We start from the raw sequence: 27,305 nt of genomic DNA, 5'->3' as shown, positions 1-27,305 counted from the left end.
AGAAATTGAGTCTCCAGGGACCGTACTTACTGGAATTCAGAGGGATAAGAGGCGATTGTACAGAAACATATAAAATTATGAAAGGGATAGATAAGATAGAGGCAGGAATGTTGTTTCCACTGGTAGGTAAGACTAGAACTAGGGGGCATAGCTTCAAGATTCAGGGGAGCAAATGTAGGATGGAGATGAGGAGGAACTGGTTTTCCCAGAGAGTGGTAAACCTATGGAATTCTCTGCCCAATAAAGAAGTGGAGGCTACATCAGTAAATATATTTAAGACAAAATTGGATAGATTTTTGCATAGTAAGAGAATTGAGGGTTATGGGGAAAAAGCAGGTAGGTGGAGATGAGTCCATGGTCAGATCAGCCATGATCTTATTGAATGGTGGAGCAGGCTCGACAGGCCAGATGCCCTGCTCTTATTTCTTATGGTCTTAACACCCAGAAGCTGTCACTCCATGTCAACCCTCGGACTACATTGAGAGTTTCCTTCAAAATTACTGACCCACTTCCTATAAATTAGAAGATGAATAATGTGAAAATTTGCCTGTCTAGAAAGCAGATCAGCTTTCTACCTTTTTTAGGGAGAAAAATAAATACTTCTTGAAGTAAGGATGATTCAATAATGCAATTATCTTTGTTTTTTGTGACTTTTAATTTGGTGTTAGCACTCTACTCATCGCCAGTTTAATGTATCAAAAATGCTCGAAGTCCAACCTCGAGGCAATAAAGCTTACTGTCATTATCCCACAACTTTATTGCAAGGAATTGGGACCCCCTGTGAATTGCTCATCACCCTACGTGTTTGGATGATTTGTACCACATTACTGTTAGCTTCAAGAAAGCAGCTTAATCACCCCACAATTAATTTATGAAATTGTGGTATTTGCATAGTAAATTGCTACTAAACTTTGTGGGGGAAATTAAGCTGTATAATTAACAGGAGTAAGTGCTCTTTTAATGATATATAGACTGCTAATCAAACCACCCGAAACGTAGTAAGAAATAAATTGTGAAATCTCACTTTTTTAAGTTGTGAATTGGTTTTTGTGAATTTTTAATAGTTTATTTCATTATTTTTACTTTGTTTAATTTCTCTTTGAAAGCTGTTGTGTTTTACCACGCCCCCCCCCCACCCCATTCCATTTAGTCATAGTCATAGTCATAGTCATACTTTATTGATTCCGGGGGAAATTGGTTTTCGTTACAGTTGCACCATAAATAATAAATAGTAATAGAACCATGAATAGTTAAATAGTAATATGTAAATTATGCCAGTAAATTATGAAATAAGCCCAGGACCAGCCTATTGGCTTAGGGTGTCTGACCTTCCCAGGGAGGAGTTGTAAAGTTTGATGGCCGCAGGCAGGAATGACTTCCTATGACGCTCAGCGCTGCATCTCAGTGGAATGAGTCTCTGGCTGAATGTACTCCTGTGCCCAACCAGTACATTATGTAGTGGATGGGAGACATTGTCCAAGATGGCATGTAACTTAGACAGCATCCTCTTTTCAGACACCACCGTGAGAGAGTCCAGTTCCATCCCCACAACATCACTGGCCTTACAAATGAGTTTGTTGATTCTGTTGACGTCTGCTACCCTCAGCCTGCTGCCCCAGCACACAACAGCAAACATGATAGCACTGGCCACCACAGACTTATAGAATGTCCTCAGCATCGTCCGGCAGATGTTAAAGGACCTCAGTCTCCTCAGGAAATAGAGACGGCTCTGACCCTTCTTGTAGACAGCCTCAGTGTTCTGAGACCAGTCCAGTTTATTGTCAATTCGTATCCCCAGGTATTTGTAATCCTCCACCATGTCCACACTGACCCCCTAGATGGAAACAGGGGTCACCGGTACCTTAGCTCTCCTCAGGTCTACCACCAGCGCCTTTTGTAGATCACATTGTTTACATCATCAAATTCTGGTTCAATATCCATACTCATTGTTGTGCAGGGAGGATTGAATGTCTGCTGGGATCGTCCTTTTTTCATTATTGTTCTTGCATGCAACAAGTTGACGTCTCTTTTAAAAGAAACAATTAACCTTCCATAGTGCTTGGGTATAACAATGAGTATTTTGACAGCATTAAACAGCCCAATCAGTATTGTACCATATTATGTACATTGATGTTTTGAATATATGAAGATAAGAAATTCAGATCAGATTCAGATACCTGGAAATGCGTTAACAACCAGTGCAACCTGTCACGTACCCCGTAATGGGTTAAAGAACCAGCAGAAATAGAAAACACTTTGGACTCCAGTATTGCTATTAACTAACGTTAGCTATTAGTAACTAACTAATATTAACTAATTAACTAATATTAGCTATTAGTAACTACACAATACAGTAACATAAATGCAGATATATCAAACAGGTTAGCAATGATTATATATTTAAGTGTGGAAATATATGAAAACCAAGCTTCTTCAAGTCTGGGGTAATTAGTCTTACGATGATGAGTAAAGTTCAGGTCAGTTTGTTGTATTGAGTTGAGTAGTGATAGAGAGAGAGGGGGGAGAGATTTGAGTCTTCAGGTGAGCTGACGCCGTCGATCTTCCCGTTGTCTTCCAAAATCCTTTAAAGGTCACCAACTGTGACCACAACAGAGGGCACCGTTCTTCTGTGATGGAATTATCAACCTAGGCAAGGGTTGGACACACGAATAACTCCCCACCGATCACACCCTTTTCACACTGCGAGAGCTACTGATCGATCCTCCAAAACCCACCTTTTCTGTGGGCACGACAAAGCTCATTTAGTGTCCAAAACCATGTGTCTCTAGGTCTAACAGCTGACCTCCTATTTATCTCACCATACTGATACCAACTGTCCATCAAGCAGCTCCTCCCTTCTCTCTCTGTAAGAACTTGGAAGCTGCTAGTGTCCTTGTAAAAGTGTAAACAAACAGTGAGCAGTCTTCGCCTCTCTCTCTCTTTCTTCCTCTCTCTTTTTAACAAGGTGTCTGTGTTCCACAACTCTCTCTCTCTCTCTCTCTCTCTTTTCAAAAGCACAGTTCATAGGGGTAATTCAGGACGCCATCACAAACCCAAAGATATTTATTTATTTATTGGGCGGTAGTGTAGAATAGCCCCTATCCAGCTCTTCGATCCACCCCGATTCAATCCTAGCCTAATCACGGGACAATTTACAATGACCAATTAACCTTAGAACCAGTACATTTTTGGACTGTGGGAGGAAACCGGATCACCCTGAGGAAACCTGCGCCGTCACCGTGAGAATGTACAAACTCCTTACGGACAACGGCGGGAAATTGAACCCCGGTTGCTGGTACTGTAAAGTGGTGTGCTAACCATAGTGCTACCGTGTTGCCCCAATGCTGAGGGTAGCCCACGTCTGTCACCACACATAGCAAGCCCACAATGTTCAGCAGAACAATGCAAGCAACAGCAACAAAACAAAATAACAACAGCAAGGCAGCCCCCCACTGACCCACTCGCTTGTAGACACAGACAGGCCTCCAATCCCAGGACAGGCCACCTTCGTTTATGTTTAACCATTTACTCCCGTTAATTACATGGCTTTTTACAGACATGCAAGGTATGTAATCATCAACAGTGCTATTGTCTTCTAAGAATCCCTGCTTCCTTTATCAATTTCACCACATTTGTTGAGATTTATGGACAGTTTACATGTGAATTTTCTCCAGCTGACTTGCTGCATTTCTTCAGTTCCAGTGAAGATTGAGAAGCCCTTTAAATGGGCTTTCCATGGTCGTTACAAAGGATGTACTGAGAAAAGTCCTGGAAATTTATCACCTTCATTTTCAGCCTTGTCGAATATGCCAGAAGTAAAGCCTTCTCTGCACCTCTGTCCAACTCTGTTGGAGGAGGTACAGACTAGTGTTACATGATTTTGTTCTTTCATAAGGCATATAGTGGCTTGGGCAATAAGCTGCCAGTTGCTGCATCAGAACAGACATACTTGTGTTATAAGCCTTGTCCAGAGGAATTGGTTAAGACAATTCACACTCGTTACATAATTCTTACAGTCAATGGGAAGATTCATTCGTCTTCCTGGATTTATATTGGATCGTGTGAGGTATCTAATCCACTCAATCTGCGGCATTTTCTCAAAATTAAGATTCTCTTTCATCCTCCATTTGCACCTTCTGCCTTTTTAAATGCAACACATTTTGCTGCTTAGACCATGAATATAATGTGAGAATTCTTTAATGATGTTTCATGAAAATGCACACTGCAGCTGCTACTGGGAAAAGATGCTGAAAGTAACCCTCCTTTCCAATGTATGTTCATAATAAGCAATATGTACACATCAGTTTATGACTTTTTATTCATTCCGTTGTATAAAAGAATGACTTCTTGTGTCTTAGGAAACTTGGGCGCCCAACTGGTTGAATATAAGGAAGATATGTACATAACCTCTGACTGTGGCAATACATGGAGGCAGGCAAGTAAACTAACTAAGTGCTTTGCACAACAGTTTGAACAGGTCTGTTTCTGTGGTTGATATGTTGGTCATTGTGTGCATATATGTTGTGCAGTTCTCATTCCAACCTCTGGTGGGTTTCACTGTAAGGAGGGTGACATAATCCCCATGAGCACTAGTTTCAAAGGAGTGTGTTTCTTTTTTTTCTGAGATTTATACTCCTGTAACTTTTATAATTTAGAATACTTTTATCCTTAAACCTTAATCTGCTTGGAGATCCATTCTTTCCTTACAAATAACAGCCATAAACACCCAGTGGCCAGTTTATCACGTAATGCATAAAAACATGCTGACGTGGTCAAGAAGTTAATTTGTCATTCAGATCAAACATTAGAATGGGAAAGATGTATGACCTGCGTGATTTAGAATGACAACCATGGAATGACTGTTGGTGCCAGACGGGGTAGTTTAAATATCTTAGAAACTGCTGATCTCCTGGGATTTTCACGCACAATGGCATCTAGAGTTTACGGAGTATGGTGTGAAAAACAAAAAAAAACTTCCAGTGAGCTGCAGTTTTGTTTTCAAAAAAGCCTTGTTAATGAGAGAGGCAGAGCACAAAGGCCAGACTGTTTCAAGCTGATGGGAAGGCGACAGTAACTCATATAAGCACACGTTACAACAGTGGTGCACAGAAGAGCATCTCTGAAAACACAACACATTGAAGTGGATGGGCTACAGTGACAGGAGACCATGTACATCCATTCAGTGGCTACTCTATTAGATACTTCCTCTACCTAATAAAGTAGCAACCTTGTGTATGTGACTCATGAAGCAACCAGCTAAGCATTAAGCACTAACTATCATGGGGATATCAAAAAGCACTGGACTAATTGGCAGATGAAAAAGGGAAATTAAACTTTTTTCTGCAAGGGGTTAGGTTGAGGATAGCCTAGTCTTTTGCTCCTGAATGCTTCAGTAGTGCCACTACCAAAAAAGAACTCCTCTGCTCCATCCTTCATTACATTTGACCACCTCCACTCCTACTGCCAAAAGCGGATCTTCCAAGTGGCCAAACACATTAACTCCTATCCCCATTACCATTCTGACATGTTAGTCCATGACCTCCTCTTGTGCCAAGATGAGGCCACCCTCAGAGTGGAGGAGCAACACCTTATATTCTTTCTGGGTAGCCTCCAACCTGATAGCATGATTATTGATTTCTCCTTCTGATAGAAAAAAAATTCCTCCCTCTCCCCTCTTCCTCTATTCCCCACTCTGGCCTTTTACCTCTTCTCACTTGTCTGTCAATTCCCCCGATGCCCCTCCACTGTCCCTTTCTCCTATTGTCCACCTCTCTCCTATAAAATTCTTTCTTCTCCAGCCCTTGATCTTTCCCACCCACCTGGCTTCACCAGTCACCTTCCAGCTCGCCTCCTTTCCCTCCCCCCACCTTTTTATTCTGTCGTCTTTCCCCTTTCCTTTCCAGTCCTGATGAAGGGTCTCGGCCAAAACATCGACTGTTTATTCATTTCCACAGATGCTGCCTGAACTGCTGAGTTCCTCCAGCATTTTGTGTCTGTTGATTTGGATTTCCAGCATCTGCAGACTTTCTTGTGTTGATGATTTACTCTGCTCTTTTTAAATTTGAGAAGTCACCTGATGGTTTGGCTAATGGCTTCACAGAAGGAAATAATATTCAAAAACTACTGTGAAAATAATCACAAAACTCTTAAAGCTATCCTGCAGTGCCCTTATGGTTGGGTATTATAATATTTGATGCAATGTATGGAAGTGAATCTTCACTATTATTTGTATTTGAGAAGACATTTTCAGCTCTATTGTAATATTAAAAATCATTTTTCAAGCTATCCTACAAAGCCTTTATGCTTGGCTGCTATGGATCTTATTACAATTTTCTAACTAATCCTTCGGTATTATTTTTATTTGACGAGAGATTTCCAGCGATACCGTAATTCTGAATATTTTTTTCAAATTTCACCTTGTGTATACCATACGTTATTTTACTTTACCAGGATGATGCCTGGACTGGAGGTCACGTCTTACTACAGATAGGTTGAGTGAGCTAGGGCTTGGTTTTTCTCTTTGCAGAGGAGAGGATGAGAGGTGACTTGATAGAGGTGTACAAGATGATAAGTGGCATAGATCAAATGGACAGCCAGAGACTGACTGTTCCCCAAGGCAGAAATAGCTTATACGAGGGGGCATCATTTTCTGGTGATTCGAGGAAAATATAGGAACGTTCTTCACACAGAGTGGTGGGTGCTTGGAATGCCCTGCCAGGTTGTAGAGGCAGGTACATTATAGGCATTTAAGGAAATTTTAGCATGTGGATTATAGAAAAATGGAAAGTTATGTGGGAGGGAAGGGTTAGATTGATTTTAGAGTAGGCTAAAAGGTCAGCACAGTATCAAGGGCTGAAGGGCCTGTACTTTGCTGTAATGTTCTACTTTTATAACATCTTAAGACAGAAAAACAAATGAAGGTGTTGGCCCTAACGGAATTGTAAACAGCATTCAAATCAGTGATGCGAGGGAGCCAATTGGTCTGTGTGAGTAGTCAGCTAAATGGAATCAGAATCTGAACATAAGACCATCTGGGAATACCAGGTGCAGGGTTCACTGCCTAGGGAAACAGATGATCCGGCCAGCAGGCAGAATTCATGCCCCAACAACAACCTTGCTCACATTTCATATGCTAAAGGAAACTGATTGCATAGTGGTTAAATCACAGGCTGTCCATTCATGAATTAGCTATTGTTAACATAAATCAGGGCACTAATAAATGTTTTTAGTTAGTACTGAACATAGTATTTTAACATATCTTACATTCATAATGACAAATATGAATGTGATTTGTTTGCTTCTTGAGTTCATTTTTTGAATTTTCCTATTAATTAAAGGATGAAAAAAGCAATAACTGGCTTTAAAATGAGTTTGAAAGTGTTCTTCAGTTGTCAGTAACAACTGCTGTCATTTTGTTGAAAGCAGAATTTATTTTTTTTATGGATCACACCCACATCCAGTTTTATTCTCATCATCTTTGCATTTTCCATTTTCTGTCAATGAACAATTAGCATTTAACTCACATTGACTTGTTTGTGCAGTATGCTGAATTCAATCATACTACAATCCATTATCTGGTAAACTGATGGCTTTAGTCTGGATTAGTAGTATAAGTGGAATTCCCCAAGCTGTGATCTCATCTTGTCTGATTCCTAACAGAGCACTTTGACACTAGATGCAAAGCAAGAGAGAAAATTAGGTGAATCAAATTCACTTTCAGGAAGTACAGAGGGAGATTTGCAAAATTATAGTGCCAAGCTATGTTGCATTTCGATTGATCTAAAAAACACAGATGCTGGAAATCCGAAATAAAACAGAACAAGGTGAATGTTGCAGTTTAAAGAATCTTTGTCAGAAATCTCATCCCAAATCTTGAAAGGGTCTTTGAATTGAAACATTAATTCTGTTTCTTTTTTACAAGATTCACTATACCTGCGATGTGTTTCCAGCGTTTTCTGTTCAAAATTCTCTATTCACTCTGTTGGTGAGTGGAATGTGGAGGGAAGAATATGGAAGTACATTTCCACTTAAGCCTGAGAGCTTTTTAGTTCATTGCACAGATCTTTTCAAGTTTTGAATTAAATCAGAGTTGCACTTGTTATCTAGTACTTCAATTATTTTTAAAATAATGCTGAACTTGTTTATTGTTTGGAAGGTAAATGATGTGAGTCTCAGTGATAATCTCAATGTTTTATAGATTCACTGTTGGTATTTCCTTTAGGTATTTGAGGAAGAACATCACATTCTGTACCTCGATCATGGTGGTGTTATTGTCGCCATCAAGGACACCTCAATCCCCCTAAAGATACTAAAGTAAGGAATTTCACTGGTAATTCAAAAATTATGAACAGTTAATAATTTTAATGTATCATTTGCAAAACCTGTCTTTATTGTGACTTAAATTTACTTCGGTAGCACCTGGGTTGAGTGGGAAGGACCTCAGTCTGAGTGAGGCAGTGGAAGGACCGCAGTCTCTGGAACATTCGGAAAGTCAGTTAGTGGACACATGTCACAAGGAGGAAAGTGTGAGAAGGAAGTGGGGGTTGGCCTGTCTTGGATTTGGAAGGTATTCTGAAGTAGCAAGGGAAGGTGGAATGGCCTGGAAATGAATGGGTGCTGAGTTTTGGTTGTGGTGGTGGGATATTGATATGATTTTACAACTGGCTGAAACTTAACTTTTGGTGCACATTTTTTAAATATATCCTTCTTCCTGGGTGATTAACATCAGTAACAATTTTCAGCTGTTTCCTTATTTAATTGAGTCCCCTGCCTGTGCACTTCACCAATAAAGGACAATTGGATCTCTTGTCAGACTCCAGGGAGGAGCAGGTTTACATATGATCTGTTTAATGGGACTCATAGAGTCACAGAAAGCTACAGCACGGAAACGGGATCTTCGGTCCGTCTAGTCTGTGCTGAACCATTTAAACTGCCTAGTCCCATTGACCTGCACCTGGACCATAGCCTTCCATTTCCCTCCCATCCAGGTATGACCTACCCAAACTTGTCTTAAACATTGAAATTGAAATTGCGATGGCAGCTCATTGCACACTCCCATTACCCTCTGAGTGAAGAAGTTCCTTCTGGTGTTTCTTGCCACGTGGTTACCCCTGTACTCCAGTGATGGACAATCACTGTAGAGTTAATCTGAATCAAAACCGGAGGCTCAGCAGTACCTTCAGCTGTCAACAGATGGTGCCAGTTGCAGCTGTAAATGCTCTAATTCTTGGAAGCAAATCCAATCGAGTCACCTGGACCAATATCTAAAATTTTAGAAAATATTTGCCTGACAAATAAAGAAGATATTGATTATAATTTTGCAGATTCCGATCAGGAGTAACCGCTGAGTTGGCTGGGATCATGTTGTTTCTCCTTTACAGTAACAATTGCCCTAACTATGATGAGAATAATGAAATACTGCATACTTTACATCCAGATTCAGTGTAGATGAAGGATATACTTGGACAACACACAATTTTACCAGCACTTCGGTCTTTGTAGATGGACTCTTGAGTGAACCAGGGGATGAAACACTCGTTATGACGTGAGTACTTAAATAGATTAAACTCATTATGTTTTCTAAGCTAATATTGGTGTGGACATTTTGTGGTCCGACCTGCAAGTCTCTCCTTTCAGGCAAGAGAGGTTAGGATAAGGATTATTCAATATATCAAAGGTGTGAATATAAATTGTTTCTATACTCTGAACTGTTGCTTAACCTGTGTGAGAAGTGCACTCCACTCAATTCAATTACAGAGCAAATAGCAATGATAGATTGGAACAATATACACTGATCAAAGATGATTGTTGAGCTGGAACGCTTATTGTAGTTGGCATGTGGATTATCAGTCTCCTTGTAGTGCTCTTGACTTCTTTGCTGGAACTGATATGGGTTAATTCTAATTACGTTTCATTTTTTAAATAGAAAGCAGAAGACAGAGTTACAAATTGTTTGTGCTGCTTTCCAGTTATGATCTATTGAAAGTAATTTCTTTGGGTTTCAGTTCGGTCTGCTGACAAATAATTTTTGCCCTTACTTTTAAAATCTAGGAAGTGTGCAAATCATAGTCTGTTCAAAATGTATTGAAAATATGTGATGAACTCACAAACACAGCAGATGTGCATTTTAACAGATACAAAGGGTTTAACCTATCCATTGTGTCTTCCCTGTGGTTACAGGTACAGAGACTCAACAAGTAGCAAGACACTTAATATAAATACCAATGCAATTAAAGTAGCTACCTGTTATGCCTATGAACAAGAATTCATCACAGTCACAAGTTATATCCTCAAGACAGCTTGTGAAAGACCAGGCCTGCCAAAGTGTCTCAGCCAGAAACGTCAACTGTACTCTTTTCAATAGATGCTGTCTGGCCTGCTGAGTTCCTCCAGCATTTTGTGTGTGTTGCTTGAATTTCCAGCATCTGCAGATTTTCTCTTGTTTGTGAAAGACCTTTTCAATTGCAGGTAGCATTCCAAAAGTTACCTTTAAATGGTAGTAGGCATAACTTTACAGGGTTAAACGGAAAACTGTTTCTGATTAATATGTATGTGTGCATGAAAAATAAGATGTTAGATACACATATCTCTCTTCCCAATATACAATTATGAAAGAAGCTGCAGAGGGTTGTAAATTTAGTCAGCTCCATCTTGGGTACTAGGCACAAAGTACCCGGGACATCTTCAAGGAGCGATGTCTCAGAAAGGCAGCGTCCATTACTAAAGACCTCCAGCACCCAGGACATGACCTTTTCTCACTGTTACCATCAGGTAGGAGGTACAGCAGCCTGAAGGCACACACTCAGGAACCCCTTCTTCTCCTCTGCCATCTGATTCCTAAATGGACATTGAACCCTTGGACACTAGCTCACTTTTTTAATATATATTCTGTTTTTTGCACGATTTTTAATCTATTCAATATATGTATACTGTAATTTATTTATTGTTATTATTCTATTTTGTTTTTTATCTTTTATATTATGTATTGCATTGAACTGCTGCTGCTGAGTTAACAAATTTCACATCACATGCTAGTGATAATGATTCTGATTCTGATTACTACCTTAAGCCATCAGGAACACCAGAGGGGTAGCAGAGCGAGCCTGGAGATGGCTGTAGATCAGGAGTGTATCTTGGCAGAGTGCTACTCAGACACAAGTCAGAGCCTGATCAGCCCCAGATGCATTGCCCGGGTCAGGGTGTCTGATGTTGAAAGACCGAAAGCACCCTCTGACCCTGGGTTACATCACTGATGATGTGGCTGAGCGCATTGCATGATTTGTCATTCTATCTATAAAGCAGGCAGGTTGGCGTAGCTAACACACATCAAAGTGGCTGGTGAACGCAGCAGACCAGGCAGCATCTCTAGGAAGAGGTACAGTCGACATTTCGGGCCGAGACCCTTCGTCAGGACTAACTGAAGGAAGAGCTGGTAAGAGATTTGGGAGGGGGAGGGGGAAGGGGAGATCCAAAATGATAGGAGAAGACAGGAGGGGGAGGGATGGAGCCAAGAGCTGGACAGTTGATTGGCAAAAGGGATATGAGAGGATCATGGAACAGGAGGCCCAGGGAGAAAGAATGTGTGTATATAAATAAATAACAGATGGGGTACAAAGGGGAGGTGGGGCATTAGCGGAAGTTAGAGAAGTCATGCCATCAGGTTGGAGGCTACCCAGACGGAATATAAGGTGGTGTTCCTCCAACCTGAGTGTGGCTTCATCTTTACAGTAAAGGAGGCCGTGGATAGACATATCAGAATGGGAATGGGATGTGGAATTAAAATGTGTGGCCACTGGGAGATCCTGCTTTCTCTGGTGGACAGAGCATAGGTGTTCAGCAAAACGATCTTCCAGTCTGCGTCGGGTCTCGCCAATATATAGAAGGCCACATCAGGAGCACCGGACGCAGTATATCACCCCAGCCGACTCACAGGTGAAATGTCGCCTCACCTGGAAGGACTGTCTGGGGTCCTGAATGGTGGTAAAGGAGGAAGTGTAAGGGCATGTGTAGCACTTGTTCCACTTACAAGGATAGGTGCCAGGAGGGAGATCAGTGGGGAGGGATGGGGGGGAACGAATGAACAAGGGAGTCGCGTAGGGAGTGATCCCTGTGGAAAGCGGGGGGGGGGAAGGGAAAGATGTGCTTTGTGGTGGGATCCCGTTGGAGGTGGCGGAAGTTACGGAGAATATTATGTTGGACCCGGAGGCTGGTGGGGTGGTAGGTGAGGACCAGGGGAACCCTATTCCTAATGGGGTGGCGGGAGGATGGGGTGAGAGCAGATGTGCGTGAAATGGGAGAGATACGTTTGAGAGCAGAGTTGATGGTGGAGGAAGGGAAGCCCCTTTCTTTAAAAAAGGAGGACATCTCCCTCGTCCTGGAATGAAAAGCCTCATCCTGAGAGCAGATGCGGTGGAGACGGAGGAATTGCAAGAAGGGATGGCATTTTTGCAAGAGACGGAGTGAGAAGAGGGATAGTCCAGATAGCTGTGAGAGTCAGTAGGCTTATAGTAACCGTCAGTAGATAAGCTGTCTTCAGAGATAGAGACAGAAAGATCTAGAAAGGGGAGGGAGGTGTCGGAAATGGACCAGGTAAACTTGAGGGCAGGGTGAAAGTACCAGGTAAACTTGAGGTAAACTCACGTTTGGGGTAGCTAAAATAGAATTTTGAATTACAGACTTATCGCAACTCCAAAGTTATAATGTGAAGTTTATTGTCATGTGCACAAGTATGTGTGCATGGGTATGATGAAAAACTTAATTATAGTAGCATCACAGGCACAGAGCATCAGATAAGCAGTACTCACAAGAAAACATACATTAAACATAAATTACACACAATTTCTACATAATTAGAACAAAAAAGACAAAGTTATTTTAATGCAAGGTAATCAAAGTGGTCACTGTGTAGCTCAACTGTAATGTTTGCAGTTCAGGAACTGGAGGGAATTAGTAGTTCTTGAACGTGGTAGGGTGGACTTCAGGCTTCCGTACCTCCTGCCCAATGGTAGCTGCAAAAAGATGTCACGGCCTGCATGGTTAAACGCTTTGTATCTGTTAAAATGCATACCTGCCTTGTGTGTGATGTCACAGCAGGGTCCACGACTTTCTGCAGCTTCTTTGCTGATGGACATTGCCTTCTTGAGGCAGTGCCTCTTGTATACACTACCGATGCTCGGGAGGGATGTGCCCATGATGTACTGGGCTGAGTCCTGCCTGTAGCTTCTTGTGTCACCGTGCATTCAGATTATCCACCCAGATCATGATGCAATCAGTCAGGGTACCTCCAACAGTACATCTGTAGAAGTTAGTTAGCGAGTTTGGTGACAAGCCCAAGCCCAACCTCCAAAACCTAAGGCACTGGTATGCTTTCCTTTTGATTGCATCAATGTGATGAGCCCAGGACAGGTTATCCAATATGGTAACAGCCAGGAACTTAAAGCAACTGACTCTCCACTATCAATCCCCCAATGTGTACAGGCACACGTTCACCCTCCTTCCATGGGGCTTGCTCTCCAACCTTTTGCAGGTGGGTTTGGATATATATGAGTAACCTGCTCCCAGTTGTTGTGACTTTCGTTAGCGTGGGCAGACAGGTAACTGCAATTAACTTAATTATAAGACATTAATGAGGTGCTTTTGATTAGAATTTCATTGACCTTTAAAATGTAGCATCTTCAATAAGCAGGAAGTGTATCAACTGCACTTGTTTCAGATTTATCAACTTCCAGTGGCCTAAATTTAATTGGTACTTTGGTACTAGTTTTGAAACCTTGCATTTTTTTTTAGTACATAAAATATCCTTACTTTCAGTGCAGGATGGAATCAGATCCTTCTTGCAAAATCATATCATTAGTCTAAAGCAATTATCCCTGACTGCAGACAGCACGGCAGCATATTCAGGACAACTGCTGATATCTTGCTGTGCAGTAATCCGAGAGGGGCATCTGCTTGTCAAAGCACACAAAAGAAGAGGAACACATATTGTGGCACAGTGATATGGCAAGCAGTATTGCTGCCTCACAGCTTCAGAGACGGTAAGACAGAGGAGCAGAATTAGGCCATTTGGCCCATCAAGCCTGCTCTGCTATTCCATCATGGCTGATTCATTAATCATCTCAACATCATCTCCCTGCCTTCACCTCGTAACCTTTGACACCCTGACTAATCTGCCTTAAATATACCCATGGACTTGGCCTGCACAGCTGTCTGTGGCAATAAACTCCATGGATTCATCACCCTCTTGCAAAAGAAATATTTCCTCATCGCTGTTTTAAATCAGTGTTCTTCTTTCTGAGGCTGTGCCCCCTGGCCCTAGATTTACCCCACTTCGGGGGGCATCATCTCCACAACCACTCTATCTAGGCCTTTCAATATTCAATAGGTTTCGAAAAAATCCCTCATCGTTCTTCTAAACACCAGTGAGTAGAGGCCCAGAGCCATCAAACGCTCCTTATATGTTAACCCTTTCATTCCTGGTATCGTTCTCATGAACCTTATCTGGACCTCTCCTATGCCAGCATATCTTTTCTTACATAAGGGGACCAAAACTGCTCACGATACTCCAAGTGTGGCCTCAGCATTACATTGTTGCTTTTGTACTCTAGTCCTCTCGAAATGAATGCATTTGCCTTCCTTACTATCAACTCAACCATCAAGTTAACCTTTAGGGAGTCCTGCACAGGGTCTTCTAAGGCCCTTTGCACCTCTGAATTTAGAATTTTCTCCCTATTGAGAAAATAGTCTACGCATTTTTCCTTATACCAAAGTGCATGACCATTACTACCTCTCCAGTGTCATTTTTCAGTGGTCAGATAACCACTTTCATCTCTCTTTTTCTCTTTTACTTTTTATAGTAAAATCTCTTTGTATGTTTGTATATTATTGGCTAGCTTATCTTTACATTTCATCTTTTTTTCCCTTTATGCTTTTTTAGTTGGCTTCTGTTGGTTTTTAAAAGCTTCCCAATCCTCTAACTTACCACTAATTTTTGCTTATTATATGCTCACTCTTTTGCTTTTATACTGTCTTTGACTTCCCTTGTCAGCCAAGTTGCCTCATCCTCCCTTTAGAGTACTTCTTCATCTTTGGGATGTATCTATCCTGTACCTTCTGAATTGCTCCCAGAAACTCCGGCCATTGTTGTTCTGCCTTCATCTCTGCTAGTGTCCCCTTCCAATCAACTTTGGCCAGCTTCTCTCTCATTTCTCTCTAATTTCCTTTACTCCACTGTAGTACTGATACATTTGATTTTAGCTTCACTGCCTCTTAAAGGTTCCTTTATCTTAAGCTCACTTATCTAATCTAGTTCGTCACACAACACTCAATCCAGAATTGCCTTTCCCCTAATTAGCTCAACCACAAGCTGCTCTAAAAAGGCATTCTACAAATTCCCGCTTTTGGGACCAACCTGATTTTCCCAATCTACCTGCAGTTTGAAATTGCCCATGACTTGTCCTTATTACATGCCTTTTATAACTACCATTGTTATTTATATCCTACATCCTGGCTACTGTTCAGAAGCCTGTCTATAACTCCCATCAGGGTCTTTTTACGCTTGCAGTTTCTTAACTCTGCCCATAAGGATCCTATTTCACTTCTTTCAAAGGATTTGATGTCATTTTTTTTACCACCAGAGACATCCTACACCCTCAACCTACCTGCCTATCCTTTTCATACAATGTGGATCCTTGGATGTTAAACTCCTAATTATGATCTTCTCTCAGCCACAATTCAGCAATACCCACAACAGCATACTGACTGCATGCATTCAAATTTAGCACCTTCAGTCCTGTATTAATCACCCTTTTCAAGTTTGGTCCCCTGTTACACTTCAGCTCATTCCACTGACTGCAATTTTGCCCTATCATCTGCCTGTTCTTCCTCACAGTCTCACTAGAAACTGCATCTTAGTTGTATACCAACTGCCCAATCGTCAGCCCTATTAGGCTGGTTCCCACCACCCTGCCCCCCAACCGCCAAATTACTTTAAAACCTCATCGACAGCTCTAGCAAACCTGCCTGCTAGGATATTGCTCCTCCTTAGATTCAGATGTAGCTCGCCTTTCTGTGCAGGTTATCCCATCCCCAGCAGAGATCCCAATGATCCAGAAATCTGAAAGCCTGGCCCATGCACTTATTTTTCAGCCACAGATTCATCTGCCAAATCATCCCCTTCTTACCCTCACTGTTGTGTGGCACAGGCAGCAATCTAGAAATTACCACCATTGAGTTGTAATCTTTTCAGCTTTCTACCTAACTTCTTATATTTTCTCTTCAGGACCTCCTTCCTCCCTTTTCCTACCTACATCATTAGTACCGATATGTACCACGACTTCTGGATGATCACCCTTCTCCTTTACAATGCTGTGGTCCATAGAATCCTGACCTGAGACATCCTTGACCCTGGCACCCTAGCAACATTACCATCCGGGTGGCTCTTACATCAACAGAATCTGTTATCTGCTCCTTTAATTATGGAATCCCTTATCACTGCTGCACTCCTCTTCTTCACCCTCCCCCTCTCAGCCACAGAGACAGACTCATTGCCAGAGATCAGGTTACTGTGGCTTCCACTTGGCAGGTCATTACCCCTCCCTCCCCAACTGTATCCAAAACGGTAAACCTATTATTGAGGGGAATGGCCACAGGGGTGCTCTGCACTGGCAACCTATTCCCTTTTCCTCTCTGATAGTTACCCAGGTACCTGCCTTCTGCATCTCAGGGTGACTACCTCCCTGTAGCTCCCATCATCACCTCCTCATTTTCCTGTATAACCTGAAGATAATCTAGCTGCAGCTCCAGTTCCTTAACACAGTCTATAAGGAACTGCAGCTCAGTGCACTTCGTGCAGAAATAGTTATCAGGGAGACTGGAGGTCTCTCAGAGTTCCCACATCTCACATAAGGAACACACCACTAACTCTAGACCCTATCTCCGTGCACAGGAAAAAAAACTTACTAGAAATTTACTTTGAACCTCTGCCTGTGCTTGCGCAAGCCCATTGAGCAGAAGCCTAACCACTCTTAACGCTGTCCATTGACACAATGGTCACTCCCACTGACACCTCGCTTCTCTTTACTGGGCCCTGCCAACTGCCTAATAGATGGTTCTGATTGCAGCCTCCTGAAAAGTCCCGAAAGACCCTGAGCTCTTTTAATACTTTGTGATGCCTCACCAATGAATGACCTTTTGTGTCGATTGCAGCCTGCCAGTAAGTCCCAACATCATCCCAGCTCTTTTTAAACCTTACACTGTGTGACCAATAAATGACCTCGCACGATGATCGGACTTCTGATATCTAGCGCAGTCCATGTGGAGCTTGCATGATCTCCCTGTAAGCTCATGGGTTTGCTTCAGGTGTTCCAGTTTCCTTCCACGTCCCAAAGGTGTGCACATTGTAGGTTAGTCGGCCCCTCTAAGTTGTGTAGATTATTGGCAGAACGTTATATAAAGTTGGAAGCAAAGGCTGCGGGGAAATTGAGTGGATGAGTGGTGCTGTTGGATGAGCTGCCATAGCTCCTTGCATTTAATAAGGACATAGAAAGTATGACTGCTGTAGAGGAGAGAGAGACTGCAGGGGAGAGGGAAAGGACATTGAACACCATAAATGCCAGGAGGAAGATTTTGCTCGCTGAGTGACCATGAGGCAGAAAACTGCGGGGGCACATTGGCTGTGGAGTGTACCGTGGCACCGTAAGGGCCTGAATTTGGTGCCATCCTTGGGTGCTGACTGCGTAGAATATGCATGTTCTGACTATGACTGTGTGGATGCCTCTGGGAGGTACAGTTTCCTTCCGCATTCCAAAGTTGCGTTCTAATGACCCCTTATGGCAGGTGGGTGGCAGGAACAAGTTGATAAGGATGTAAGAGAGAATATGGTGCATTTTACTCTCTCTCCCCCCCCCCCCACCTCCCATCTTTCTTTATTTCCCACTCTGGCCTCTTACCTCTTCTCCTCTGCCTATCAGTCCTAAAGAGGTGTCTCGACCTGAAACTTTGCCTGTTTGTTCATTTCCATGGATGCTACCTGACCTGCTAGGTTCCCCCAGCATTTCATGTGTGTTGCTTTGGATTTCCAGCATCTGCAGACTTTCCTGTGTTTATGATTTGCTGCTTCACTGTGAAGTCTCCTCAAGGGATGCTGACCCTGAAAAAGTTGACATCTTTTCTTCAACTGGAATTGAGTGAGACCCTCTCTCACTGCTCCCCCCTCTGTGATCGCATGTACTCGCTCCGACTCACTACCACAGCCACGTATCTTCCTGGGAACTTGCCTTCACCGCCATTTTCTTCCACAAGGCTTCCAGCTCCATATTCAGTCCTCCCAGTTTGGTCACACTGAGGATCCCAGATACTCACGCTTGATTGACTGCTTCTCCCTCCAAATTCTATGTTCTACCCTCTCCGCTCTGCAGAGATAACTGAGTGCCCATTCTCGGTCTCCAGGCCTTTTTCTTCTACACCAGCCATGGAGCTGTCCAACATTACATCGTCCGCCAGATCCATGCTTTAAACCACCAGTTCTTCGCCTCTCTCGTGTCCAGGAAGGATTGGAAGATCACCCACCTTCAGACTGCTGATCCTGCCAGCTCCCACTCCAGTTCCGATGGTCCCGAACGCTTCCAGACTGCGGTCCCTGCTGCCCCCTCCTGCTCGAACCTTGACTTGATTAGATACCCCCAGACTACAGATCTTGCCGACTTTAAACACGGCTCCAGCTGCCTTTGGACACCTCCGGATCAGCGACACAATTGTCGCCAACAACCCCGGGCGCCTTCAGACTGCAAATTGTACAACCTTTATCTCCAGCTCAGCCACCAGCACCACCAGGCCAAGACTTTCCTCACTGGTGCTGGGCCCCTGGGCTCCTCTTCCCCAACTACCACTCTCCCTCCCTGGGTTCCTCAAGCTCTACTCTTACCTCTTGGGCCCTCGGAGCCTCCATCCTCCTCCCACCCCACCTTCCCTAAACACCCTAACCCACCACCCTTCTCTGACGCCCCTGCCTCCTCCCCGTTTCAATTCTATCTCCAATCCCTATGACCTTAAAACCGTACGATGTAGGAGCAGACTTAGACCATTCAGCCCATTGAGCTTGCCCCACCCTTTCATCATGGCTGATCCATTTCCCTCTCGACCCCGATCTCTTGCCTTCTCCCTATCTCCCTTCATACCCTGGCTAATCAAAAAACCAATTAACCCCTGCCTTAAGAATACTTAGCCTCCACAGCTGCCTGTGGCAATGAATTTCGCAGACCCACTACTCTCTAGCTCAAAAAATTCCTCCTCATCTCCATTCTAAAAGAATGCCGCTCTATTCTGAGGCCATGTCCTCTGGTTTTAGACTCCCCCACCACAGGAAACATCTCTCCACATCAACTCTATCAAGACCTTTCAATATCCAATAGGTTTCAATGGGATCCCACCTTATTCTTCTGAATTCCAGTGAATACAGGCTCAGAGCCATCAAACACTCCTCAGATGATATGCCTTTTCAATCCCTCCAAAACTGCTCACGGTATTCCCAGCGAGGCTTCACCGATACCTTATAAAACCTTAACATTACATCCTTGTTTTCATATTCTAATCGTCTCGAAATGACTGCTAACATTGCATTTGCCTTCCTCACCACCAACTTAACCTGCAAAGTAACCTTTAAGGAATCCTGTACCAGGGCTCACAAGTCCCTTTGCACCTTAGATTTTTGAATTTTCTCTCCATTTAGAAAATAGTCTACTCTTTTATTTCTTCTACCATACACTTCCCAACACTGTATTCCATTGCCATTTTGCTCATTCTCCTAATGAGTTGAAGTCATTCTGTAGCCTCTCTGCTTTATCAGCACTACCTGCCACCCCCCACCCCCATCTATCTTTGTATGGTCTGCAACCTTGGCCACAAAACCATCCAAATGATTGACATATAAAGGAAAAAGAAGAGGTCCCTACACAGACTCTAATGGAACACGACTCAGTAATTACCAGCAGCCAATCAGAAATGGCTTCCTTTATTCCCACTCTTTGTCTCCTGACAATTGGCCAATGCTCTATCCATGCTAACCAGTAAATGTTGTGTACTTTGATTTTCAGACACCTTTGACAAAGTGTCACACATAAGGCTGCTTAACAAGTTAAGAGCCCATGGTATTACAGGAAAGATGTCAGCATTCTCCAGACTCATGGTAGCCATGGGCACCCATATAGCCCCAGCTGTACTTGCCTTTTTGTGGACTACGTAAAACATGTACCAAGCCTTCCCCAGTACTGCACCCCAACTCTTCCTCCACTGCACTGATGACTTCATTGGTGCTGCTTAATGCACCCAAGCTCACCAATTGTATCAACTTTGCCTCTAACTTCCACCCTGTCTTTAAATCCACGTGGTCCATTTCTGACACCTCCTTCCCCTTTCTCGATTTCTCTGTCTCCATCTTCAAAGACAAAGTGTCAACTGACATCTTTTATAAACCTACTGGTTCCCACAACCGTCTTGACTATACTTCTTCCCACCCTGTCTTCTGCGAATGCTATTACTTTTTCTCAGTTCCTTCCTCTCCGCCGCATCTATTCCCAGGATGAGGCTTTTCTTTCCAGTACCTTCTTCAAAGAATCGCATTTCTTTTCCTCCACCAGTGATGCTGCCCTCACTCACATCTTCTCCATTTCCTGAACATCCACGTTCACCCCATCTTTCCGCCGGCTTAACAGCGATAGAGTTCCTCTTGTCCTATCCTACCACCCCATTTTGCTTGCACATCCAACACATCTGCAACTTCTGCCATCTCAAAAGGGATCCTACCACCAAACACATCTTTACCTCTCCCCCCCCCCCAAGCCACTCTCTGCTTTCTGCAGGGAAAGCTCCCTCCGTGATTCCCTTGTCCATTTGTCCCCTCTCCACTCATCTCCCTGAAAGCTGCCAAAGTGTCCACCTCCCTGTTCACCTCCTCCCTCACCTCCATACACAACCCCAAATCATCCTTCCAGGAGAGGCAACGCTCCACTTGCGAATCTGTTAGGGGCCATCTGTTGTGTCTTGTGTCTATTGATGTGGCCTTCTCTACATAAATTAGGAGTCAGTTTCATCAAGCACCTCTGCTCCATCTGTCTAAAGCAGAACTTCCTGTTGGCCAAATATTTTAATTCCAGTTTCTATTCCTTTTCGGATGTCAGTCACAGAGCCTTCTTGTGCCACGATGAGGCCATGTTCATGGTGAAAGAGCACCACCTTTTATTCCATAGCCTTCCTCCTGATGACATGAATTTCAATTTCTCCTTCTGGTAAATAAAAACTTCCCTCCCATTCCCCTCTTCTTCTATTCTCCATTCTGCCTTTTACCTCTTCTCACCTGCCTATCACCTCCCCTCGGTGCCCCACTCCTTCCCCTTCTCCTATGGTTCTCTCTCCTCTCTGTCAGATTCCTTCTTCTCCAGCCCTTTACCTTTCCTATCCACCTGCTTCACCTATAATCTTCTACCTATACTCCTTCCTCTCCTCCCATCTTTTTATTCTGCCAACTTTTCTCTTCCTTTATAGTCCTGAAGAAGGGTCTCACCCCAAAACGTCGGCCGTTTATTCCTTTCCATAGGTGCTGCCTACACAACCCTACACAAATCAGGAGTGGAGCCCCTAAGGTGGTTGGATGACGTATCACGTCACCTCCCGGCAGCTCCTGCAGCCAAGCTGATGCCAAATGTACTACTTCGCATTCCTTTGGGCCACATCCGCGAGGCCGAGAGGGGCATCTTGATGTCTGGCAGCCCAGGATCTCCATATTCATCGCCCAGGTCTGCGTCCCGGGATGGGCGCATCCATTATCTACTTAGACAGACAGAGCCATTAGTTAGTTAGATGCTGCCTGACCTGCTAATTTCCTCCAGCATTTTGTGTGCGTTGCTTTGGATTTCCAGCATCTACAAAATTTCTTTATGTTGCAAGGAGATGTGTGAAATGTGGACTGATGGTCTGAGAGCTAGCATGGGCAAGGTGACTGAACAGCAGTACTCTGTGGACTAATGACACATGGGAAAGGAAGTTGTTTTCTCTGGGAATGAGAATCTGTTTTCAATGAAGAAATGTTGGAAGAAATTCAGAATCAGTTTTATCATCACTGGTGTATGCCATGCAGTTTGTTGATTTGCATTGCAGTGCAATGCAAGTCATAAAATTTACTGTAAGCTACAATACTAGTAAATAGTACAAAAGAGGAATAGAAACATATATAGAAACATAGAAAATAGGTGCAGGAATAGGCCATTCGGCCCTTCAAGCCTGCACCGCCATTCAGTATGATCATGGCTGATCATCCAACTCAGAACCCTGCACCAGCCTTCCCTCCATACCCCCTGATCCCTTTAGCCACAAGGGCCATATCTAACTCCCTCTTAAATATAGCCAATGAACTGGCCTCAACTGTTTCCTGTGGCAGAGAATTCCACAGATTCACCACCCTCTGTGTGAAGAAGTTTTTTCTAATCTCAGTCCTAAAAGGCTTCCCCTTTATCCTCAAACTGTGACCCCTCGTTCTGGACTTCCCCAACATCGGGAACAATCTTCCTGCATCTAGCCTGTCCAATCCCTTTAGGATTTTATACATTTCAATCAGATCCCCCCTCAATCTTCTAAATTCCAACGAGTATAAGCCTAGTTCATCCAGTCTTTCATCATATGAAAGTCCTGCCATCCCAGGAATCAATCTGGTGAACCTTCTTTGTACCCCCTCTATGGCAAAGATGTCTTTCCTCAGATTAGGGGACCAAAACTGCACACAATACTCCAGGTGTGGTCTCACCAAGGCCTTGTATAACTGCAGTAGTACCTCCCTGCTCCTGTACTCGAATCCTCTTGCTATGAATGCCAGCATACCATTCGCCTTTTTCACCGCCTGCTGTACCTGCATGCCCACTTTCAATGACTGGTGTATAATGACACCCAGGTCTCGTTGCACCTCCCCTTTTCCTAATCGGCCACCATTCAGATAATAATCTGTTTTCCTGTTTTTGCCATCAAAGTGGATAACTTCACATTTATCCACATTAAATTGCATCTGCCCACTCACCTAACCTATCCAAGTCACCCTGCATCCTCTTAGCATCCTCCTCACAGCTAACACTGCCGCCCAGCTTCGTGTCATCCGCAAATTTGGAGATGCTGTATTTAATTCCCTCATCCAAGTCATTAATATATATTGTAAACAACTGGGGTCCCAGCACTGAGCCTTGCGGTACCCCACTAGTCACCACCTGCCATTCTGAAAAGGTCCCGTTTATTCCCTCTCTTTGCTTCCTGTCTGCCAACCAATTCTCTATCCACATCAATACCTTACCCCCAATACCGTGTACTTTAAGTTTGCACACTAATCTCCTGTGTGGGACCTTGTCAAAAGCCTTTTGAAAATCCAAATATACCACATCCACTGGTTCTCCCCTATCCACTCTACTAGTTACATCCTCAAAAAATTCTATGAGATAGTGAGATAGTCTTCATGGAACATTCAGAAATCTGATGGTAGTGAGCAAGAAGTTGCTCCTAAAATGTTGCGTGTGTGTCTTCAGGCTCCTGTACCTTAGTTATGAGAAGAGGGCACATCCCAAATAGTGAGGGTGGGTCCAGGACTCACAGAATATGTCCCAATGAAAGGATGAGCTACATGCACAGGCGCACGTGCACATAAACACAGTACTCCCCAACAGCCCGTCTCCACCCTCACCTCGAGGTTGCCTCTGAAATTATGGGAATGAAAATCTTACTCAATTTCCCTCTTCTCCATTTGAACAAAAGCAGTGAGGAATAAGAGAAAGACCACCCCCGGTTGACTGCAGAAGGAAATCCACCACCTCTTCAACGTAGGCTTTTCCTGGAATCAGCCGGGCAAGATCATTAACATTGCTTCTTGATGATGACTGCGTTCCATTTGACTTGATATAGAGTAGATATCTTCTTATTGGAAATGCTGCTGCATCACCTTAATGGCATTTTGGCCACAGCTTACATTAGCACTCTTATGTTTTTCTTAGTAGAAAGTGTAAAAAGATCCTTCCTAGCATCTCCCTCTGTCACCAGAATGGCATGAATTATAACAGAGAGAGATGCTAGGAGAGATGATGCAGGGCAAGGAGGTGAAGGAGGGTGATTAGATGATGACCCTTATTTGCATCATATCGTGGGCCTCCAAGAGTGGCTTCGTGGATGAGCAAATCAAATTGGAGTGATGTGAGTCAGACTGAGATGTTTTAGGCATGAGTGGGCTCGAGTGCGTAAGGAATATAATGCAGATTCATCAGATGATGGGACCGTACATATACACTGCCACAAAGGATCATAATTGAGAAGATTCATGACAGTGCAGATGGAACTAATGAAATAGTCATATAGAACATGGAGAGGTCCAACCCTAGGCTTTGCAGAGCCATGAGATCATAATCTCCACTCTGGATAGGATGCAGCTTTCTTTGAAAGGGCTCTAAGTCAGTCCTGTCACATTATCAGTCTTACTCCAGTTGGCTTTAGGACACACTTTCATTTTTTCTCTCTCCTTTTTCTCCCTCTGTCCCTCTCACTGTACCCCTTGCCCATCCTCTGGGCTTTTCTCCCCCCTCCCCCCTTTCCTTCTCCCTGGGCCTCCTGTCCCATGATCCTCTCGTATCCCCTTTGCCAATCAACTGTCCAGCTCTTGGCTCCATCCTCCCTCTCCAGACTTCTCCTATCATTTTGGATCTCCCCCTCCCCCTCCCACTTTCAAATCTCTTACTATCTCTTCTTTCAGTTAGTCCTGATGAAGGGTCTCGGCCCGAAACGTCGACTGTACCTCTTCCTATAGATGCTACCTGGCCTGCTGCATTCACCAGCAACTTTGATGTGTGTTGCTTACATTATCAGTCTGACTGGTTCAGCTGACAGCTAGAATGGAGATGCAGAGAAACAACACAAGAGGTCTTGCAATTTACATGCAGTTATACCGTGATCGAGTTTAAAGCCTGTGAGCAACGTGGGCCTTCTGCAGCACAATAATATCCCAACTACCTCTAATTGAGGGTCTGTCAACTGGCTCAGTTCTGGGTGAGGGTTCTGAAGGAATGGTGGAGAAATGTGGGTGACAGCAGATCTTTGGCCATTGTCAACTTCGACCACGAAGAAAGCCCTCTATGTAAAGTCAACAAATTGCCCCCAAAATAGCCTCTCGGTTAGCAAACTTAGCCATGCCTCACAGACATCCCAGCCTGTTCATTAAATTGCTTGAGGTTAGCAATCTTTAGCTGGCCCATCTACGGCAGCAGTTCTTAAGGAGCATGTGTAAGAATGCAGTGTTCCAGCAGCCACAGAGAGAACGTTTACATAGTGCTCAGTCACCAAGACTCATTTTTTTTCTCTCAGGAGAGAAGTGCTTCTGAATGCTAAGTTTGTCACATCAGCATGTGCAACCACCTGGAATAAAAATGCAAAACAATGCAAATGCAAATACTTCATCAGAACAGTTCTTCTGAAAAGTTATTGACCTAAAGCATCAATTGGTGACCTTTCTATGTGATGTGCCTTGCTTATACAGCAAAGAATCATTGGCTGTTTAGGACTGTAATGCAGAGAAACGGTTTCACTCAAGAGGGCAGTGAACCTTTAGGTTTCTGTACCACAGAGGACTTTGTCATTGTGTTCATTCAAAACTAAATTCAATAGATTTTCAGGTATAAATGAATCAGTGGACTGGGGTTAGTGCAGGAAAATAACGCTAAGGTAAAAGAGTAGCAATAGCCTTGATCAGTGACAAAGTACACATGGGCCAGATGGCCAACTCTCACTTCTATTTCTTCAGTTCTTTTGTAGAAGGCTAAAGGTGGAGTACAAAGAGACTTGTTTCCATATGCTGTACTTCCTTGTGATGTAGAATGTTATTTATGCTATCGATGAAGGCTCAGAATAATCCCATTATTCTGATTTCCTCGCTTAGTTACCAGTAACCTGTTCTCTCACACGGCCACCCAATTGTCCCTCCCAATTATAGACCCTCCCAATTATTATTGACCCTCCCAATTGTCCTGCAACATACCTTTACAGGGGTAAATTAAATTAGCCAATTAACCTAAAAACACAAATGTCAAAGGATAACTTCAATTTCTTCAATAGATCAGTTATATAAGGCAGTAGCTGACATTTGTAAGTTTCCTGTCCCTCCACTTCCAACTCTAGAGGTGGGACTATTTTCAGGAGACAGATAGTCTGAAAAGGCATCGTCACCTCCAGATCTTTCCCTTCCATTTTACATTCTCCCCCACAAACAGTCAAAAATGATGCAGATCTTAACTCAAAGTGTCAGCCATCCGTCTGCCTCCATAGATGCTGACTGACCTGCTGAGTTCCAATAGCAGTGTCCTTTCTTTTGCTCCAGATTACAGCACCTGCAGTCTCTAGTGTTTTTGTCATAATCAGAAGCTTTTCTGACAGCTGAATTATTCAAGCACAGCATGGGATAATGACCACTGTATTGGGTAAGGGATAAAGACGAACAGCACTGAAGGGCATAGATGAAGAAGGCCAGTGCTTTATAATGTGACTGGGCTTGAAGAGAAATCTAATGCTAGGCAAGATAAATTGAAATGAAGCCTAAACCACAGGATGCAGTTGAGACAATTTTTTCTGAACTGCTTGGGTCAGTAAATCAATTCCAGGACCCTGTCCATGACCTAGCCATAACACTGAAGCTGCTTACTTATTTTACTTCCTTGATAACAGAGATGTGTTTATTCTTCCCATTGTTGAGAAAAAGGATATCTCTTTATGTTCTGCTTTTGCCCAGCAGTATTTCAGAATCATTCATTCAGGGTGCTGCTATTGCTCTATCTGTAGCATTTGGAAATGTCATGGTTGCCAGCATTGATTGTTTAACTTAAGACCCCAGTTCTGCCATGATGGAATTTGAAGTTGTATGGTTTGATCAGTAGTACAAGTAGAGAAGAAATCCAGTATTTATTCCACTATTCTGGTACCCTAATTTCAGAACCCAAGAAATTAATTGTATTTATTGCTAAACCTGGAGAATCTGACAGAGATGACTTCCGGTTTCCTTCTACACATCCCTGCATTTCCTATCAGAATCCTCAGGACTGCACCTCCTCCCTGAAAACTACCTTCATAGCAATATCATAACTGCCTGCTCCTTGTCCTGTCCATCTCCAAACCCATCCCCCGACACTACAAGTGAGCCTCCCCACTCTTCCCTTGTTACCGATTCTATAACACCTCCCATCAGCAGGCCAAGCACCATCCTCAACCCTTTTCCAATCCCTCTCTCCCTCCCATTTTATCCTTCCCTC

General features: G+C 43.4%; 1 protein-coding gene across 3 annotated transcripts in view; it reads left to right on the top strand.

Moving 5' to 3' along the window:
- The window catches only part of sorcs2 (sortilin-related VPS10 domain containing receptor 2), a 738,192-nt gene that overhangs the window by 594,446 nt on the left and 116,441 nt on the right, over nucleotides 1–27,305 (top strand). For all 3 annotated transcript variants that reach the window (XM_063046317.1, XM_063046318.1, XM_063046316.1), the window contains exons 12-14: nucleotides 4,359–4,435; nucleotides 8,222–8,313; nucleotides 9,437–9,544. In XM_063046317.1, the coding sequence (XP_062902387.1) occupies nucleotides 4,359–4,435; nucleotides 8,222–8,313; nucleotides 9,437–9,544 (277 nt within the window). The remainder of the gene's footprint in view (nucleotides 1–4,358; nucleotides 4,436–8,221; nucleotides 8,314–9,436; nucleotides 9,545–27,305) is intronic.

This window comes from Mobula hypostoma, chromosome 4 (genome assembly GCF_963921235.1).
Source record: "Mobula hypostoma chromosome 4, sMobHyp1.1, whole genome shotgun sequence".
Lineage (NCBI taxonomy): Eukaryota > Metazoa > Chordata > Chondrichthyes > Myliobatiformes > Myliobatidae > Mobula > Mobula hypostoma.
The sequence above is the reverse complement of the archived record's forward strand: the minus strand, read 5'-3'. Positions and strand labels throughout refer to the sequence as shown.